The following is a 19,158-nucleotide window of genomic DNA, read 5'->3' as shown; positions in this document are numbered from 1 at the left end:
TACGGCAACAAGATTGGGAAGTATTGGGCAACGTTCTAGGAGAATTTGAAACAAGCGCTCACCAGCGCTTGACTTTCGCTCTATTATTTCACACATCCTTGGACTGATTGCTGGACTGCTCGTTTCAAGGACGAAAGACTCACTACGCCCTATCCCGAGATGGCCTCTTCCTGTTTCCATAGGTAGTCGGCGCAAGATCCAGCTTACAGATATTCCAAGAAGACCTTGTTTGCAACCTTCCAACTGTGCGCGGCGTTTATCAAAATCCGTGTCAAGACCCGTCTTGAAGAACGGCCATGGGACATCGATATCGGAGTCCAGCGGCAAGATTTCCCAGGTACGGATATGGTGGCTTTAAGCTTATGTCATTAGCGCGCACTACTGGCAAGGTATACCAGGCACACCTTATTGTTCATATTTCAGGCCACGTTCTTAAACAGGATATTCTTTGTGATCAACCAATATTCTTTGATGGGCTGTAGAATAGGTAGGTAGGTACCCTGTGAAAGTACTGATCACGTGAGCATTGCCTCGAGCCACGTAAATGGAAGCCTGAGTAGACAACTCGACTGAGAAACTGAACAAGAGAAAAGGAAGGTTGGGTATGACTTATCTGGCAGTCTCAGATTTGTTAGGGCGACGACTGGTTGCTATAAGGTACTGGGATTTCAGTTGCAAAAGTGTCCAGTGCGATGACAAGCTGAAACGAGCTTTCATGCCACAGTCTGAAGGCGATGTATGTAGGTAGGGAAGTCCCTGCAGAGAAATGGATGAAGCGAATGATAGGAATGACCTCCTGAGAGCTTGCTGCAAAGGGTTCTCTGGCCAAGCAGTCATCTAAATTTCATTGGTGCCAGGCTCAAATAAGGGCATTGTCTAGTTTGGCGATCTCAATTCACATTGTGGTATACGTACATGTACAATCACATTCCTCGCTTCTTTTCGCCAGTCAAGGTTACCTCAACATCCCTTCCATCTTCGCCCTTACATACAAAGAGACCCTATCAGACTGCGAAGCTACAGCAAGTTCTTTCAAATTTGATCATTTTCGATCATTTCTTTGAGAATCAAGCAGGGTCGCCAAAACAATACTGGCAACAATAGCGAATCAGCTTGTGCTTACATAGAAAATTGGCTTATAATAGCATTCTCTATGCGCGAAGACAATTTCTCAACATACCTTAGGTATTGTCATGTATAGACCGGTAGGGAACTTGTAAGTAATAAGCATCAGATTCAAGAATTTGTTAATTCGGCTGACCTCGCAAGGGAACGTTTCTCCACGGCGTGCCACCATCTAGGATATTACAGATGCGTTACCAGTACTGCGAGACATGCAACCGGCTATGCGCCTTCGAACCTATCCAGGGTTCTTGAATTGGCTCTGTCGAAAGTCATTCTTCAACATCCCCTGCTATGTGTTGGAATTGTTAACGAAGACAAGCATGATGCTGCATTCGTTCGGTTAAATTCAATTGACCTCTCGAAATGCCTCGAGTACAAGGTTATTTCTGCTTCAACTAAAGCGGAATATGATAAGAGTCTGGAAGGTATTTTGGAACATCAACATAGCCAATCGTGGTCAGATTTGGACATTCGACCTGGTTGGAAATTGATTGTTGTGGAAGGCTCCTTCGAAGCCTCTTCTAACAGATTTGTCTTCGACGCAATATTTGCATTTCACCATGCCCTCGGTGATGGGAGTAGTGGCATTGTATTTCATCAATCAATGCTTGAAGCTTTGAATAGATCAAAGATGCCGGATTCTGATGGTTTCACCAAACACATCGTCCAAATACCAGACTCCATAGCTCTCCCGCCTCCTACAGAAGAGCAGATCAACTTCCAAGTTTCCTGGGCTTTTCTGGCAAAGGAAGTGTGGCACGTTCTGCTGTCGAAATGGTCAACGTTTCTAGGGCGTGGTCCTTGGGCTGGCTTTCCTCCATCCGCTCAAAGCATCCAAGCTTACAGATCTCGAGTCAAGGTCTTCTCTATTTCCCCGGAGCAGCTTAGCATAATCCTCCACAACTGTCGAGAACAGAGGAGCACTTTGACGGGTCTTTTGTATGGAATTATTACTGTTGCTTTGGCCCTCCGCATTCCTACGGCTAGAAGCTTTAACACCTTAACACCCTACTCTCTGCGGCACCTCCTCGACCCCTCGAGGAAAGAAGATATGGGCATGTATGTCTCATCATACGAAATTACGTATCCTTTGGAACATATCTCATCTATTATTAAAAGTCGACACAGTTCTGTACAGCTTAGGCAGCATATCTGGACAATAGCAAGGTCTTTTCGCGAGTCAATCGTTGTCGAGCTCTCACGTTTACCACGAGATAACCATATTGGGTTGCTGACGTACGTCAAAAACTACCACGGTATATTTAGATCCCAGATAGGAAGGCCAAGGGAACTGACATTTGCGGTGTCAAACTTGGGAAGCTGTAAGTGCGAGGGCGATGAGCATGGCTGGCGGATTGAGGAGATGATTTTCTCGCAGTCGGGCTTTGGAATTGGAGCAGCGTTTTCCTTCAACGTGGTCAGCGTAGCTAATGGGCCCCTTACAATCAGTACCACATGGCTCGAAGGTGCTGTCCAGGAGGAGGTCATCTGTGAGGTTTCTAAGTATCTAGAAAAGGAGATGGCCAGTATGAGGTAAAATAATGGCTGCTATATTGCTTCTAGTGTTAAATTTTGTTTTTAGAAGTAAGTGGAGGATGTAGATATCTCTAGTCTGAATACTTCGGTCAGGGTGTTGAAAATTATCGAGAGTCCAGACTCGTCCAGTTGAGAAGCTGCAGGTTAAACTGATATTCAAGAACTTGATGATCGAGATTTACAAGGTTGCACAGCACAAGACGAATAGGTGATGAATACAATCCCATACCTTTATATATGAATATTCAGCTATGAGATATCTAAAAGTCTGCCTTTGGCTAACATCTCCATGGAAATACGGAGTAGAAAAGGGGGGAGGTTGAAGGGCCTCGGTTGATTTCTCCTTGGCCGGGGTAAAAATCGCGCTAAGAGATTTTGGGTCCTTGGTCGCGGTCCCCTGGAAATGCTACAGGACACACGACATCTTCGCGATCGAAGATATATCATAAGGGGGCCCCGTTCACCACACTCGTTTCTGTCTTATTTTGCCTCTTACGATCCCTGGGTATACTCTCTGCTTTTCATTCTCTAATCTGGCCTTGGAACCCCAACCCCGAGCGATGCTAGCACGATGAGTATCTTCTCCTATATAAGGAGCATATACGCTCTCGACACGATCGATACGCGGTTTGCGGGTTCATCCAAATATAAGTCAGTTGATCCACGCATTAGTCCTGCGGTGCCCAACTCCCCTAAAGGATTGATTCGTGATGTGCGCGCGAAGACAGATAATGGACAGCCTGTAGCACAACCCTCGAAATGGAACACCCCGGAATTCTACGTCTATTACTTTGTCTTCATAATCACTGTGCCATACATGTTCTGGGTTGCGTATGATGTTTCTAGACGTCAGTATAGTTGTAACACCTTGAGTTCGATATCTGACCTGCTCTGCAGCTTCTGACAAGAACTACCACAAATACGAGCACCTGCTCTCACCAGGATGGGTACCGGGGCGCAAGATTGTATGTCTAGAAGAATTGGCAGTTTGCAGAAGCTAATATCGTGCAGGATATCTCTGATGCCCAGTACTCAACCTTCCGTGGCAACTTGCCATATCTTGCGACGCTCCTCCTCTTCCATCCACTCCTCCGACGATTATACGAGACTTCCCGACCCCTACCATCTCGAATTGGATCTTCGAAAATAAATGATAAATCATATGTTTCTGCCGCAGATGGAGACGCACGATTGGACCGACGAGCTACGTTCGACTTCACATTCGCACTGTTATTTCTGGTGGCTTTGCATGGCTTCTCGGCGTTCAAGGTTCTCCTCATATTATGCATTAATTTCAGTATCGCGACCCGTCTTCCTCGAAAGCTCATCCCAGCTGCGACCTGGATTTTCAACATATCAATACTCTTCGCGAATGAGCTCTGTGAGGGGTATAGATTTGCCAATGTAGCCGCCTATCTTACACCGCTTGGGGAAGCATCCAGCCTTTACAGTTTCGGCGCGTGGCTAGATAGTTATGGCGGGATCATGTCGAGATGGGAGGTTCTTTTCAACATCACTGTGTTGAGGCTTATTAGTTTCAACATGGATTATTATTTTAGTCTCGACAAAAGGGGTGGTGATCCGATTGAGGTTGGTCAATATGCAATTCCCCCCTTTGAGTTCCTACTAATGAATTCCCACAAGAAGAAACAACTCGACCCTGCAAATCTGTCCGAACGCGATAGGATTAAAACCCCAGCCCCCGCAAAAGATTACAACTTCCGCAACTACGTGGGATATGTCATCTACGCTCCTTTATACCTAGCAGGTCCAATAATAACCTTTAATGACTACGTCTCCCAACTCAAATACCCACCGGCGACCATTGAAAGGTCTCGAACAATAAAATATGGAATCCGCTTCCTCCTCTGCCTCCTCGCCATGGAACTTGTCCTGCACTTCGACTACTGCGTGGCAATCTCCAAAGGCGACCCTGACTGGTCCGACTACACCCCGGCCCAGCTCAGCCTCCTCTCCTATTTCAACCTGCACGTGCTCTGGTTGAAGCTCCTCCTGCCATGGCGCTTCTTCCGCCTGTGGTCGACCATCGACGGCATCGACGCGCCCGAGAACATGATCCGGTGCATCTCCAACACGCCCAGCACCACGGGCTTCTGGCGCGCCTGGCACCGCAGCTTCAACCGCTGGCTCATCCGCTACATCTACATCCCGCTCGGAGGCGCCAGTGCGCGCACCTGGACCTCCACTCTCCGCACCGCCGTCAACTACGCCACCGTCTTCACCTTCGTGGCGCTGTGGCATGACATCTCGCTCAACCTCCTGATCTGGGGATGGCTGATCGTGCTCTTCATGCTGCCCGAGGTCATCGCGGGTTATCTGTTCCCGAGGCGCAAGTGGGAGAATAACCTCACGGCCTATCGGGTGCTGTGTGGCGTCGGCGTTGTGGGGAACCTGATGATGATGATGATGGCTAATCTGGTAGGGTTTGCCGTGGGGGTTGATGGCTTGAAAAGTATCATCCATGGGATTTTTAGGGATTATTCGGGTGCGTTCCCCACTCCCTTCTCCATTCCACGTGCAACAAAAGGAAAGGTGGGGAGAGGCTAATGTGAGAAATAGGTCTTAGTTTCCTAGTCACGGCGTCATTGGCGCTATTCGTCGGCATACAGGTCATGTTCGAGATTCGGGAGGCCGAGATCAGGAAAGGCATCTTCTTGAAGTGCTAAGGGATAAGATTCGTATTGCGAAAAACATAGCTACAAGCAATTACAACCAAGAACTTTTGACCCTCCACCATTGCCAGCAAGACTGTTGAAGTGCCTGCTTTTGTTGTGCGTGGTGTCTCTGACTCGTTGAGGAGTTTGTATATTCCCATCCTTCTGCCATCTAACCAAAGAAATCAAAATCAAAGAACAGCAGGCGGTACCTAGGAGACAAGTCATAGGTGCGAACAAATGAGAACGGGCTGTTGACATGAGTGATAGTTAGGAAACCAGGCGACGAGAAGCAAAGTGCGAAAACAGAACCGAGTGATGGTGAAATCGAACGAAATGAAACGGGATTCGGAAGGTCAAGATTGATGCCCCGCGTCTTCTACCGAGCCAGAAGCGCCTGCGAAGCATGGTATGTCGCGATCGTACGATCTCTCCCTATGAGGGCTCTGCTATATGAGGACATTTGAAAGGTCGTCTTCCAACTGCCTGGTCATAGCTTCGAATTGTTGGCCTCATCAGAGTGCTAATCCACTGTCGCCTGGTTGATCATTGGTACTTTTCTCGGTACGTTCTGCCTCTGGTCTGATTTCTTCGAAGATTTTCCTCAAGGAAAGAGGTATAAAATGCGGGGCACCTGAGTAAAGAGGGTGGAGCATCTTCCAAAGTTCCAAGGAATGGATCATCAAGTCGCTCCTAGTATGGACGTTTACAAGGTGGTTGGTAAAATAATTGGAGAACCGGTGGAAGACAGACAAGTCAGTCTTTTCCTTGCAAAGAGGGCATGAAGCATGGAGGAACCGTGTTGTACCGAGTTCCCCTTGGATTTCTTTGTAGTACGTCAATCGCTCACCGAGCTCATGTGTATTGACGTGGCTCGTCATGTCGGGCTCCTCGGCCGATAGCCGGAAGGTGCATCCCGCTATCCTCAAAGGACAAGCGTCTTCTCCTTTCAATCTTCGCTGAAGAAGATACTTCGGATCCCTGATCTGTAACGTTCTTATGATACCTATAAGATGCGGCTGTTTTGCACAACTAGGGTGAGGTTGAGAAATCAAATGCTGTTCTAATTGCGTACGGTTTCCGGGACCAAAGCTGCATCCATCAACTGGGCACATGAGTTTTCCAGCAGAGACGTGCTTCTTGTGCCTGAAATGCTCTTGAAACTTGTCCAGCCTGGCAAACGGTTTTGTGGCCCGATTGCACCCGTATACTGGGCAAAGTATATTTACTGTGCGGTCGTGAACGTTCCTTTCGTGCCTCTCGACATCATATTTTCGTGCAAATGTTGATCTGCAGTCCGGATACTTGCACTTTGCCCTCGGTTTTGATTCGGGCTTCACTACCGCAGTTGTACTTGAAGCTTCTGGTACACATGGTTCTGTAGTCGGCTGAGCAACACACACCTGAGCCGTACCCACAGGAAAGCCCGATATAATATTTTGCTGCTCAGGATAATGATGATTTACGACAGGCAATTGCGAAGCTGGCAACATGGGATCAAGCTTGTATGGGGAAGAGGAGGACGACGCGTCGATGGCACTGGGAGGAGGCAACGGATTTGCGTATTGAATTTCGGCACGACTGCCTGAGATACTGCCCACAGTAGACGGGTAAATGGGGCCCAAGACCGGCCCGTTTGAAAGGGGGTTCCAAACTGAAGGACCCGAAGCTGGCCATAGAAGGTTCTGTGGTTGTTCCTCATAAGTGCGTGTGGCGTACGACGGAACGAAGGTCGGATTCTCAGGGAAGGGGGCGTCCGCAGACTGGATCACCTGGGACCCAAAATGTTGAAAAAGAAGCTTAAGCTCCCCGGAATTGCAACTTTGCCCTGAAGTCAGCGTGTCTTTTTTTTTGGCCACTCACCTGGTTGCCAAGTCCCGATTGAAATCATCGCCCTCCAATGAGGCCCAGAAGTCGGAGTCGAAATCAGTGTTGCCCTGGTTCTGCTCCATCGTATTGGTGGCCGCTGCTGCAGTGTCACAAAGGGCGAGATGCAGGCGTTGGAAACTGAGGCGGTCAAGCGAAGTTGGGCCACGAAGGAGTTCAGCTGGGGGGCTGGGGGAGCGAGGATTTGGTGTGCAAAAGGTTGGAAAAACTCATGGGGGAGCACCGAGTCTTTATCTTTGTTTGGAGAGGCGGTTCGGGATGTGCAGGGATGCGGCTCTTGGGGCAGGAGGGCAACGATGATGTTGGGAGGCAGGTCTTACCCGGATTGGGAATATCGATCACGTGTTCATGAAAAGGGCAAGACGGACTGATGAGAACATCAATGGGATTTCTCGCTGCTCTCTCTCTTCTCATGATGACTTGTAACCCGCTTCCATGTCTATGTCATGTCCATCAAAAAGGATATCTCTTATCTATAGCAGAGGATTCCCCCTGTACTCCGGTACCACAACGTTGTTGCCCTTGGTAGCTTCCTTCTCAGCCTCCAGATCGTTGTCCGCCTCCTGGTCAGCGAGGAACTTCTCTGCTTCCAGTGCAGCTATGCATCCAGAGCCTTTCGACCTGTCAGTACGGTGCATTGCTCCCTTGGGGAGAGGAGAAAGAGAGAGACTTACCAGCGCTCGTAATAGCCTGCCTGTACTTCTTATCCTGCACATCACCAGCGGCAAACACTCCCTCGATATTGGTATAACTCGTCCCCGGCTTCGTGATGATGTAACCATCTTCATCCGTCTCAATCTGGCCCTTGAACAATGCCGTCGCAGGGTCGTGTCCGACAGCATAGAACAATCCATTTGCCTCCATCGTCTCCTCCTTTCCTGTCTTGACATCCTTGATAACCAGGTGGCTCATCAACCCTCTCTCGTCGCCCTTGACCTCCGCACCCACGGTGTTGAATTTCACAGTAACCTTCTTGTTCGCCAGCAGCCTCTTCGCCATCGTCTTCGACGCTCGGAGATGGTCTTTTCGTACCAGAACCGTAACGTGCGATCCGTACTTCGTCAGGAACATGGCCTCCTCGGCCGCGGAATCTCCACCGCCAATAACCACCAGCGGCTTGTTTCTGAAGATGGGAACCGCACCGTCGCAGACCGCGCAGGCTGAAATCCCATTCTGCCAGTATTTGTCCTCGCCAGGGAGGTGCAATCTGCGTGCTGAAGCCCCGGTGGCGATGATGACGGCGTCGGCGGTGTGGGGTTCCTTGTCCTCTTCGTACTCGGCCCAGTATTTGAAGGGGCGCTGTGAGAAGTCTACTTTCGCAATCGTCTCGGAGATGATTTTGGTACCGAATCGCTCGGATTGTTTGCGCATGGCATCCTGTAAACAGGCAGCGTTAGCATGATTCGAGTCTCGCATAAAACAACCGCTCTACCGCATACCATAAGCTCAGCGCCTCCAATCCCATCTGGAAACCCCGGGAAATTCTCCACGTCCGTCGTGGTTGTCAATTGCCCACCTGCTGCGATGCCATTCGCGAGAAAGCCTTCGTACAGCACGGGTTTCAACTCCGCGCGCGAGAGGTACACAGCTGCAGTGTGCGCTGCGGGGCCGGAGCCAATGACTGTTATACTGGTGAGCATATATATTCATCTGCCAGAATGTGTCCCCCGCCTAGAGGGGTGGGGGGGTTTGCGAGACGGGCACACTTACTGACTACCTTGCTATGCATCCTTCTCTCCGCACTCCTAACCAGGAGACTCGCACTCTTAGTCTGCGGCGCCGGCTTCTGCTGTATACTTGCCGCAGCGGCTATGGAGAAACCTGAAGCACCCGAGCGCAGCGTTCGTCTGAAAGTTGAGGAAAACGTTTTGGCCGAAGTTATCCTCGTTCTTGGCGGCGATTGTGGGTTCAGGAGAGCGGCGATTTGGCGCAGCTCCCTTCTTCTATATTTGTAGGAGGCGGGTGGAGGGTCGTAGACGGGTGGTCTTGGATATCAAATGGAGAAAGTTCTGGTGTTGTTGATTTCTAATAATAAATAAATATCCTTTTCTCGCCCCGCCAAAATTTGGCGTCTCTGATTCCAAACCAAATGGGTCTGGCCCAGCCTTACTGGCGAGGCCCCCCCCTTGTTTGTCAGCAGCCCGCCCCGTGGCAAGGTTCTACGCTCTCGTGTCTTACTTATCATCATCTTAATCAGAATATGAGATCATCCTTCTCCGGTTCATGAGAAATGATTGGATTCGGGGTCTGCTATTTGTGGAGATCTTCCCCCTCTTCTTCAGGTACAGTATCTCACAAGGCCGTAAGCCACTTCTTCGCTTAAATGCCAGCAGCCCCCTATTTCTCACCCGAGTTCCTGTAAATGCCCTTGGGGGCACAAGAGTCTCTTGAATCTACCCACGGGTCTGTTGTGATCTGTCCAGCTTTCTATTTTACCCTGTGTGTGTGCCCGCCGACATTTTGAATTCATCTCATCAATGTCCCATTCCCATCCGTTAAGTTTCCTGGTGCTCATCTCATCGTGTCGTCTCCACTACCGCTGACATCTCTCCTTCCTCCAAACCGGCCCCCAATGCCCGAGAAGCCACTCATATCCCGCCTGAAGAACTTCCCGATACTCTTCAGATTGCCCTCCACTGCTGACTTTGCATCTTCACCGAGCGGGCTGCCCATCCGATCCCCCATCCCGCCTCCTGCTCTCTCTACCCCATCTCTCGCTGCACTAAACAATTTCTCCCCGAAGCCTGCCGGGTCGAATCTTGGCTGCACTGAAGCCCCTCCTCCAAGCGCAGCGCCACTGATGCCGAGACCACCGCTGCCCATCCCGCCGGAATTCATCAGAGGTGTAAGCAACGGACTCATCTGTACTAATTGTTCATTACTCTTCCCATCCCTATGAATAACGAATAGTTCCACCAGAGCAGGTTGGTCTAGCTTTCGCACTCCTTTCAGTTCCAAGATTTTGCGGAAGTTGGTCTCGGAACGGTCACCAATATGGATGAGGTATGCCTGGACTAATCCTTCGGGGGGTGAGGGACGGACTTGTAGGGTTTTGAGGAGAGGGTCAAGGCGCATCATGCTCTGGTTTACGCGTTTCACGAAACCGGTCTGGGCGGTAGTGGAAGCGGAGGCAGATGGGGAATGTGAGAGAAGGGTTGTGAGGCCTTTGGTCAGGACATATTTGTCGAGTAGCATCTAGAAAGGTCAGCAGGCATCGTTATGGAGTGACGGGAACATACCTGCTCGGCGCCAACCTCGGAGACAGGTCGGCATTGAACGATATTTGTGACGTAGGTAGTTGATAGATGCTCCACGAGGTTGTCGCAGAAAGCACGAGCATACTGCTGTTTACCCACCAATGGTAATATCTCCTCTGTCCTGGTATTGACATGGCGTAACAATTCAGCAACATAGGAGCTTTGATCTCCAACACTTTCCATCTTGCTCCAATTCGTATTCCGCATTTCTCTCCATGACGGTTCGCAATCCACTTCTACCTTGTGCACCAATGACAATACTGCTGCACTTGCGACGCCCATGAAGGCATCGGATTGTGAAGATAAATCCACTTTGGGACCTAGCTCCGCATCTATTCTTTTCTTCAGGTTGTCCTCAAGTTGCTGGGTGTTCATGTGCCAGTAATCCGCTGTATTGAGGACAAGGATTACGGTCTTGACAGACGGGCCTCCCGGCATTTGGAGGAAATGGAGAAGTACTTGCTGGGCATACTCATCAAGATACTTTGCCAGGAGTCTGGCAAGGTCAAGAAGGCGTTCTCCAGTAGAAAGCTTGGCGCATTGCGCAAGAGTAGTTTTGTAGAAATGGAATAGCTCAATTGATGATGGTATCACCGCTTGAGGAGAGAACTCCTCATCTGGATTGAGGAGAGGAGCTGTGCGATACTTGGGTATCATTCCAGCTAACTGCTTTTCCTGAGAATCAACCCATAGACTGAGGTACGGCTCGAAAGCCTCTGAAATGGATCGGTCGAAGGTAAGGGGCTTTTCCTCTGTCGAGCTAAGGGTGTCGATACTCGCCCTTGGATCACTGGCAAATCGCTTTTCCAGGCTTTGCTCGAAGTCCATGGTTTCCTGTAAGCAACTCAGAAGCAAATTGACATCCACTCTTGCTCCTTCCGGCTTCCTCATGCTCCTTTCTAGGATACCCTTGAAGTCATCCCTTGTCCCTTCACAGAACGCATTTGCCAGCACTTCATTGACTCTCCAGTTCACGGGGAAAATTCCCGCATGTTCATCCTCAAACGTCTTCAACATCCGGCGGAACCAGCTATACCTCCTCCCAATATTGTCCAAACTGCCCGCTTCATCATTTCCTCTGAAGACCTGCCGGTATTCCCTCAACTGCGTATTGACATACCACGTCACCAACCTGGCTCTAGCATTCTCCCCCAGCGCATCCATAACTAAGCACGCTTCACTAAGCACCGACTTCTTGTTACCGACCTCCCCCTTCGCAAAGGCCAGCTCAAAATCCTCGCACACCTGTTCCAGCAACTCTCTTTGCAACTCCGCCACATTCCGGCTCAGCGTCGCAATCTGGTCTATGCTCCGGTAGCTATTGAAATGCCGCATCAGCTGTAACACCGCCTGCAACAGACTCGCACATTCTTTATACTGTCTGCTCTTTGCCAGTCCTCGTAGTTGCTCGTATGCGGTTGTGAGCATTTGCAGTCGTTTGAGTGCTGTCATAGACAGTGTGAGATTGCGCTTCGTGCCATCTAATCGCTTGATGTCTGCAGTCATGGAGGTGATAGTTTGCTCGGTCTCGATCGCACGTGTACGCACCGACTCGATCTTGCGGAAGAGGAGAGCAAGCTCGGATTTCGCAGACTGCATGCGGGCCAGACTGGAATCGTCGCCGTAGGCTTGAGCGGCCACGAGGTCGGAGATAGAGGTCGAGAGGTCATTCTGGTGGTTCTGGAGAGCGGTTCTGGTTTGGGTTATGGATGCGAGGGTCGAGGGGTGAGAGAATATCGCATTGAGGTGTTCGATTGGATCATAATCGACTGGAAGGATCATTGTTAGGATCAGGACTGTCTGAAGTGAAGCTTAAGGTAAGTTGGGGATGCTGAAGCTTACCGGCATCTAGAGACGACGGGGCAGCAGCAGCAGCCCCGTTCATCCTGTTCTTGCTTGGTTAAATGGGGGCAAAGGAGCAAGTTATTACCCGTGGAGCAGATGCTGTTCTCCGAATGTAAAACCGATGCTTCATAGACTGTGCGCACCTTTGTCTGAACTTCACGAGGAGTCCCTCTTCGCCAAAAGGATCACGTGGTAATAAGTCTACCTCACCTCAAGGTACCTAGGTACCTGGTACCTGAAGGAGCTTTTACCTTATGTGTAGCAGTGATTCCTTGCTCTATTGAATAATCTAACGAGTACTATGAGAGTGTTCTACCTGATATAATTGACATGTAGTTCCCACTTATGCTTACACACAATCAAGATCACTACTAATAAGGTACCTACCTTAGGTACCTTGAGGTATAGAAATCGAGTTCCAATTTAAGCATATGACTATTTCTAGCCTCAGGCACCACACCAATGATTCCCCACATCTCCAGATTCCCCATTAGAATAGCTTCTTTTCTCTTTAGACACAATACCACGAAACCCTTATATCCCAATTCTGCTGGCTACAGAACCTGAGGACGGATGCGAGAGCCAATAGATTGGCTCTGTCGGCTCGACGTAAGTAATAACTTGATCTCCCAAAAATTCCCAATTGCCAGGCGTCGAGTGGTGATTCTCTTGATTGAAGATCTAACGGCAAAATCAGAGCTCTATACACAATGGATATTTGCCAGCCGCTTAGCTATATCCGAGGATATACCAACACCAGTGGTGGACGTACGCGTCTGTGGTTAAAAGTTAGCCAGAAGAAGTAAACGGCTGAGTGCAATACTTCCAATTACCATCACTATCGTCAAGATCCCTCCTAGTCAGCTATCTCTTCTTTCTTGTCACGCGGGGAGAAGAGAAGGGAGAGAGGGGTAAGATATACGCGCCGCGTCTGCAACCGCCATAGCAAGCCCCTTCCTCAGCAGAATCACTACGATCCACATCAAGCATATGTCACATCTCGTTCTCGTTCCTTTTGCCTTCAAGTTCGCCGATTGTTATTCCGTCCTTGAAATGCTGGTCGGCTATCATAGCTCTGTGAATCTGTGATTATCTCTTGGGGATCGCAAAGTCGCCGCTGGCATGAGGACTGTAGGTGGCGTGAATATATCTAGGTATATCTAGCGCCTGCTGCAGATAGTTACAAGCCGCTTGTGCTGTACCTGGATCCCTCTATACTAAGGCGTCGGTACCTGTCTGCATTTGGCGTAGGAGTGAAATCCTCGACAAGAGCACTGCTGGCTCTTTGACCTGGTCCCGCAACGTCCACACCGAGACTTTCCCTCCGATCTTGTCTCCAAACGAGAAGGCCGATACCGCGATCTTAGCTTTGTTGTATTCGAAGGAGTTTCTCTCACGCAATCGATTTAGTGAGCGTCCCGATGCTTTGTAGTGTCAAAAACCACAGCCAGGAACGAGTCCGCGGATCTTATTATGCGTTGGATTGTACCCTTCTTAACTGCAGCGTCAACGTGGTTTCGCAATTCTCCCACTCATCTCATCAAGTTGAGGTCTTGAAGATCCTTAATATCATCGTCCGGGCCTTCCTCTCCCAAATCTACATCCACATCTGCGGCACCTGCGATGCCAGTAACCCGCTGCAGGAACCACTGCATCTCGAGCAGCTCGGAAATGGTCTCCTTGCCGACTCTAAAGATTTCGGGACAAGATGGGTGCACTTGACACAGTTCCCGGGCTGCCATCTAGTGAGATGACAAAATTTTTCAATGCCCTCTCCCTCTCTTCCTTCGCCTCCCTCACCCACTTCTCCTCCTCCTTCTTCTTCTGCCACTAGTCCCTCGCGCCCTCTATTTCTGTCTGGGTCGCGAGGCTATAAAAGTAAAGGATTAGTAGCAGTAATCAAACGGATTAACAAACAATGACCCGTAGACTCTCTTGACGCATCGAACCACCCAGAGAATGCATGAGGACCATAAAGGCCCTAGTACGGCAATCCCGAGGGCGGCAATCGTCATTGCCCACCCCGACACAGTCATGCAATGGTCGGAAAGACCCTTTGTCCTGGGTCCAGCGTCTGTAAGCCGCTCTGCACCGTAGAACGAGAGCACTGCCTCTGAGAATGCACCCTGATCCGATAGCTTTCCTTTCCTTTGCCTGCTAGACGCAGACATGATCTTCGCCATCAACACGGAAGAGTATGCACCCTCGATTGTAGTGTATTATGGCAAGAATTCATCAATATCATCGGAGACTCCCTTCTTCTGGCGTTTGAGAATCGTTAAGACGCTCTTGATACTCAGCTTCGCTCTCCCCGGGCTGTCGGCCGTCCGCTTCAAAGTCATTGTCCGTACAGCTTCCACGCCCTAGGCTTCTGCTTGACCATCCTGGTCAACTGTCGGGCTTTACCAAGTAGCTAGTTCTTCGTCACTCGTAGTTTTGTAGACGGTATTATAGCATCGAGCATCCTAACATTCCATTCCTCATCGCTTGTACCAACTTCATATCTTTCTGCTAGATCGTTACACTATAGATGTAGATCGTAGCTAGGTTGGTTACTGAGTATTGTTTAATTAGTATAAATATTAGTATAAGAGATCGAATACTCACAGGAGAATTCAGTCGTCAAAGTTCGCTTCTGCTGGTGCCTCTAGGGCACCTCTCTGGATGCGGAGACCGCGCCACACCTCCTCCATAATCTCCTTGATCAGCCTGATAACTGGGGCTGTTCTGTGCCTTCGGCCATGATTCCAATAACGACGATAACTCGAGCGCCGTGAACAATGCCATGTTTAGGTGGAGCAAAACCTGGCTAAGTCGCTTCACATCACCAACTACTATCCGACTGAAGAGAACTAAGTGAACTCTCTCCTTTCTCTTCGTGCCGTCCTTATGCTTTCCCTTGCTGTTCAAACGCCCGATAAATTGGCGCCGGTAAAAATGAGACTTGGTTGCCTGTCCAGTAGCCTCCTGGAAATCGTGACGCAACCAAAGAGCCTTTTCCCCCATGCCAACCTCTGACGGTATCCTCCATGACAAATAGATCTGTGCTTGAAGGGAAGACACGATCGTATGACGGCTCTTAGTCGGCGTGTATAAGCCTATAGGCCTCATAGTGGACCCTGACATTGCCATTATTAGCCAGTTGCATCCCTCAACCTCATTGTGTATCCTCTAGCCAACAGAATTCGCAAGCCGATGCGTTAATGCGCTTACTACCTTAGCACACTGAAACTCTTTTGCCCGAGAAGCAAAACCTGAAATAGATGTAGGCGGGGCCTGAACAGGGGAATTGGCTAATGTGGAGGGTGCTTGGAAATTTGAAAGATCCATATTAGACTCGAGGTTGATCAACTATGATGCTGTTGTCAAACTCGACTAGTATTTCAAACCGATAATCGCCAGTTGGATGCCCAAGTACCTTGCGAGCCATTTTGTAGTGATTTCCTATAGTCGCATATGGATTGGCCTTGGTATTGGCGGCCTTATGAACGGTAAGTCAAGAGGCCGTGTCTATAGACTTGCCTACATACCACCAGTATTTCCATATACCAGTGGTTCTCTTCTTCTGTATGTTATAAGACATATCCCGGGCTGTCGAGGTTGACCAGAAGATATTATCTTGCATTGCGCTTCTGGTAGCGTCTAAAGTCTAGACCGGTATGATCCACACTTTTTCATAGCTATTGATATGTTAGCGCCTGCGACACTTCAAGTTTCAACCCTTCAATTGAATGTGTGGACGTACCTTTCACTATGGTATCGTGTCTATTGGCTCAGAGCTTGAGCCTGCCTAATGGATATCTGACTCCGAGAACTAACTCCTTCATAGTCTCTTACAGGATTCTCACCAAATCAACGAATATGTTGTCTGCTTAAGAGGTAACCGTGACGTGGCTTTGTATATTTGGAATAAAACCTCGAGTACCAAGGGCGTTAGTCTGTGATTGATCAACAGTTAGACATTGTCGTGGAACCCAAAATGCTTTTGGCTTCGTAAAAGAGAAACAGCTAGAAATAGCCCAAGGGTTATGGGATGCTGTGGTTATATTGGCCAGAGCCAGAAGTTGCTTTGCTAGAATTAAGAATAAGGAAGAGAAGGAAAAGGAAGAGATATACCTCTGCTCTTTTATAGATAGGTAAGATTGAGAAGGCAGCTGCTGATTCTGTACGCACAACCAGGAGTTACTCTTTGTGTTTGTGTTTATGTTTGACTGTTTGACTGTTTGACTGTTTGACTGTTTGACTGTTTGACTGTTTGACTGTTTGACTGTTTGACTGTTTGACTGTTTGACTGTTTGACTGTTTGACTGTTTGACTGTTTGACTGTTTGACTGTTTGACTGTTTGGCTGTTTGACTGTTTGACTGTTTGACCGTTTGACATGTCTACCAAAAAATACCCTCGTCGTTCATGTTCCCCCCTCCCCCTGTCATGTGCCCCTTGCTTAGTCATGTATATATAGTAACGTCTGATAGCTTCCATCAATCCACATGTTTACCAAAAATTATCCCAAACTTAAGCCCCCCCCCTCCCTCTTACCCCCCTTCCCCTTCCCCTTCCCTTCCCCCCCCCTCGCCACTACTGTTCTCTCTCCCCTGCTTACTGCCGCGGCATATGCCCGCTTCTTGGCGAGCTTCTCCTCGCGGGCCTGTGCCGCCCGCTCCTCTACCTTCTCCTTGTAATATTTTTGGAGGCGAGCCTCCCTCCTCTCCTTCTCTCTCTCCCACTCGTCCTCTTCCTCTTCCTCTTTCTCGGTCTTTTCAACCCTCTCCTCCCTCCGCTTTGACACGGAAGGAGAGGGGACGCCGGTCGCTTGGCCAGGCGGGAGGGGGTGGGGGCGAGACTTCATAAATAGTGTTATTAAAATGTCCACGTACACATCACTATATGCTGAATCTTTTGCTTACCGGACACAGCGGGTGACCTTACCCCAAAGTACTCCTTCTTCAAGTTCTTGCAATGAACGCACTTCGCCGACGCAGCTACCACGCTGTTAGGCCGTCACTCTTTACCAGGAAGGGATACTTACAGTCATCATCTTCACACTTCGGGGCAGCACCCCGAAGGTCTCACGAAGCCATCTGATTGAGGCATCGTTTGCATGCTACCGAACGCTTTGATGGAGCAAAGTCTTCAACACTTGAAATCGAAGTCCTCGATGTCGGCTGAGAAGCGAATTCGAAGCGATGAGGCGGAGAAGGAGGAGAGGACGGAGAGGAAGTTAGCACATCTGGCTAAAATTGCCAAGTAGCTAGAGCTTCGAAACGAAGTCGTAACGGTAGCGAACGCAGAGGCGGATCGAAGAAATCAGATTGCCGAAGACGCGTTACAGGTGCAACGTGACCACGTCGCTGTGTTTAAGAGGTACGTGGCACATTTCGAGAAAGTTGTAAGTATCCCTTCCTCGAAGCAAAGTCGCCGCTGATTCGAAGGTAGCACGCCTATGATCTGCAACGATCGGAGGGCAGTGAAGAACCAAAAGATGCTGCCGGGAATGGTGATGGCGAAGAAAATGACGGTAGAAAGGATAGTGATAATGATGATGTTAAGGACGAATGATGGTCGAATGTGGGTCGAAGCTTGTTCGCCTGGTAGAATTGTGCCTCGGATCTTTTTTTTTTTTTCTAGGATGCATGATGATAGGGTCGACGGTGCTTCGCAGGGACGTCGACGGCTAGGATGGCGCTTCGGGCTTTTCCTTTTTTCTTTTGTTTTTTTTTTTCTCTGGGCTGGATGATGATGCTATCGATGGAGGCTCGCAGGGACTTCGACGGATGGGACGCTGGCCTTACCCCAAAGTTTGGGACATTGGGCGGGAAGTCGCTAGGAGCGTCCGGTATGATGTTATAAGAGGTAGTCGACCCTGAAGGGCCGACTAATATGAGGCTGTTTGAAAGAGTATGTTTAGAGTTTTCCACTATTCAAACGTTAATATACATGAACAGAACAAGGAGGAAGGGAAGCTTCTGCGTCAAGTGACCAGACAGATTGAGCTGCTGTCTAAATGGCCCAACGCTTGACAGGCAATGACAAATTGACAATGACCATTGGCCAGTCCACCGACACAGCAGAGAAGGGAATGCACTTACTTTTGTTAACTCTTCTCTTTCTGGAGGAAGAGGAAAAGGAAAAACGAAAAAAAGAGTAGAGAATGTACTTCATCTACAATTGCATCCGAAAACGGACGCTAAGGAAGGGCGCTCCTTCCCCATTGTAAGGTTCAATTCCTTGATCGTTTGTGTTAAGTCTGTGGATTGATGAAGATGGATGAAGGTGGATGAAGGTGGATGAAGGTGGATGAAGGTGGATGAAGATGAATGAAGTTGGATGAAGCTCTCAGGATTTCAGACGTTACTATATAGTATATACATAATATAAGCGAAGTCACATGCTCCTTCCCCATCAGGTCCTCTTCCATTCTGTTCGGACCAGGGCACGCCAGAGTATATCAGGTGACCTATCGATCTATAATACAGGTAAATACCGATCTATCTACCTATATATTTATGTATATCCCTTAGAAGCTCCGGGCAGAATGGAAAACCATACCGCCAGTAGGCCGCTATCAAATATACAATAGGAGAACTACCTTACCTCCCTTACCTTACCTTACCTCACCTACACATCATAGGTCCAGCCTAGGAGGAACAGTACTCTGCTGCGCAATCCTGTATATAGCTAGGTAGATAGAAACTCTTTAAAGCTGAGAGACCAAGGCTAGGTATGCTTCACAGATCTATGTTTTGGACGCGTGTTAATTCACCAAAGAAAACACCTTTCTCGCCCTTGACGTCGATGTTGAAGAATACGCCCGGGGGGGGGGGGGGAGGGGGG

The 19,158-nt window shown here is 49.1% G+C and overlaps 8 protein-coding genes across 8 annotated transcripts; 3 read left to right on the top strand and 5 right to left on the bottom strand.

The window, feature by feature from the left end:
* Window positions 1-1,193: 1,193 nt before the first annotated feature.
* On the top strand, window positions 1,194-2,775 carry M430DRAFT_45561 (hypothetical protein; the record flags this gene model as incomplete). The annotated part of the gene is made up of 2 exons (XM_024867775.1): window positions 1,194-1,216; window positions 1,270-2,775. The coding sequence occupies 2 exons, from the start codon at window positions 1,194-1,196 to the stop codon at window positions 2,660-2,662; spliced, it is 1,416 nt and encodes a 471-aa protein (XP_024717024.1). The 3' UTR covers window positions 2,663-2,775.
* Window positions 2,776-3,232: 457 nt separating this feature from the next.
* Window positions 3,233-5,348, top strand: M430DRAFT_54002 (hypothetical protein; the record flags this gene model as incomplete). The annotated part of the gene is made up of 5 exons (XM_024868435.1): window positions 3,233-3,509; window positions 3,559-3,626; window positions 3,673-4,251; window positions 4,306-5,167; window positions 5,242-5,348. 5 exons carry the CDS (start codon window positions 3,233-3,235, stop codon window positions 5,346-5,348), a joined length of 1,893 nt encoding a protein of 630 aa, XP_024717023.1.
* A 124-nt stretch (window positions 5,349-5,472) lies between these two features.
* On the bottom strand, window positions 5,473-7,078 carry M430DRAFT_187644 (hypothetical protein). Its single transcript, XM_024863945.1, has 2 exons — window positions 6,252-7,078; window positions 5,473-5,758 (listed from the first exon to the last, which is right to left on the bottom strand). Exons 1-2 carry the CDS (start codon window positions 6,827-6,829, stop codon window positions 5,716-5,718), a joined length of 621 nt encoding a protein of 206 aa, XP_024717022.1. The 5' UTR covers window positions 6,830-7,078; the 3' UTR covers window positions 5,473-5,715.
* A 618-nt stretch (window positions 7,079-7,696) lies between these two features.
* On the bottom strand, window positions 7,697-9,283 carry M430DRAFT_147422 (hypothetical protein; the record flags this gene model as incomplete). Its single annotated transcript, XM_024863063.1, has 4 exons — window positions 8,934-9,283; window positions 8,663-8,844; window positions 7,898-8,600; window positions 7,697-7,836 (listed from the first exon to the last, which is right to left on the bottom strand). Exons 1-4 carry the CDS (start codon window positions 8,950-8,952, stop codon window positions 7,697-7,699), a joined length of 1,044 nt encoding a protein of 347 aa, XP_024717021.1. The 5' UTR covers window positions 8,953-9,283.
* A 156-nt stretch (window positions 9,284-9,439) lies between these two features.
* Window positions 9,440-12,453, bottom strand: M430DRAFT_37417 (hypothetical protein). The gene is made up of 3 exons (XM_024867122.1): window positions 12,323-12,453; window positions 10,463-12,249; window positions 9,440-10,418 (listed from the first exon to the last, which is right to left on the bottom strand). Exons 1-3 carry the CDS (start codon window positions 12,363-12,365, stop codon window positions 9,735-9,737), a joined length of 2,514 nt encoding a protein of 837 aa, XP_024717020.1. The 5' UTR covers window positions 12,366-12,453; the 3' UTR covers window positions 9,440-9,734.
* A 1,404-nt stretch (window positions 12,454-13,857) lies between these two features.
* On the bottom strand, window positions 13,858-14,496 carry M430DRAFT_31332 (hypothetical protein; the record flags this gene model as incomplete). The annotated part of the gene is made up of 3 exons (XM_024866031.1): window positions 13,858-14,067; window positions 14,130-14,195; window positions 14,275-14,496. 3 exons carry the CDS (start codon window positions 14,494-14,496, stop codon window positions 13,858-13,860), a joined length of 498 nt encoding a protein of 165 aa, XP_024717019.1.
* A 451-nt stretch (window positions 14,497-14,947) lies between these two features.
* On the bottom strand, window positions 14,948-17,418 carry M430DRAFT_45556 (hypothetical protein; the record flags this gene model as incomplete). Its single annotated transcript, XM_024867774.1, has 6 exons — window positions 14,948-15,444; window positions 15,580-15,676; window positions 15,744-15,806; window positions 16,928-17,167; window positions 17,254-17,314; window positions 17,369-17,418. The coding sequence occupies 6 exons, from the start codon at window positions 17,416-17,418 to the stop codon at window positions 14,948-14,950; spliced, it is 1,008 nt and encodes a 335-aa protein (XP_024717018.1).
* Window positions 17,419-17,482: 64 nt separating this feature from the next.
* Window positions 17,483-17,883, top strand: M430DRAFT_22857 (hypothetical protein; the record flags this gene model as incomplete). Its single annotated transcript, XM_024864780.1, has 3 exons — window positions 17,483-17,571; window positions 17,629-17,713; window positions 17,761-17,883. The coding sequence occupies 3 exons, from the start codon at window positions 17,483-17,485 to the stop codon at window positions 17,881-17,883; spliced, it is 297 nt and encodes a 98-aa protein (XP_024717017.1).
* Window positions 17,884-19,158: the final 1,275 nt, after the last annotated feature.

Source organism: Amorphotheca resinae (assembly GCF_003019875.1).
Source record: "Amorphotheca resinae ATCC 22711 unplaced genomic scaffold M430scaffold_13, whole genome shotgun sequence".
Lineage (NCBI taxonomy): Eukaryota > Fungi > Ascomycota > Leotiomycetes > Helotiales > Amorphothecaceae > Amorphotheca > Amorphotheca resinae.
Note: the sequence above shows the minus strand (reverse complement) of the source record. Positions and strands in the feature narration are given on the sequence as shown.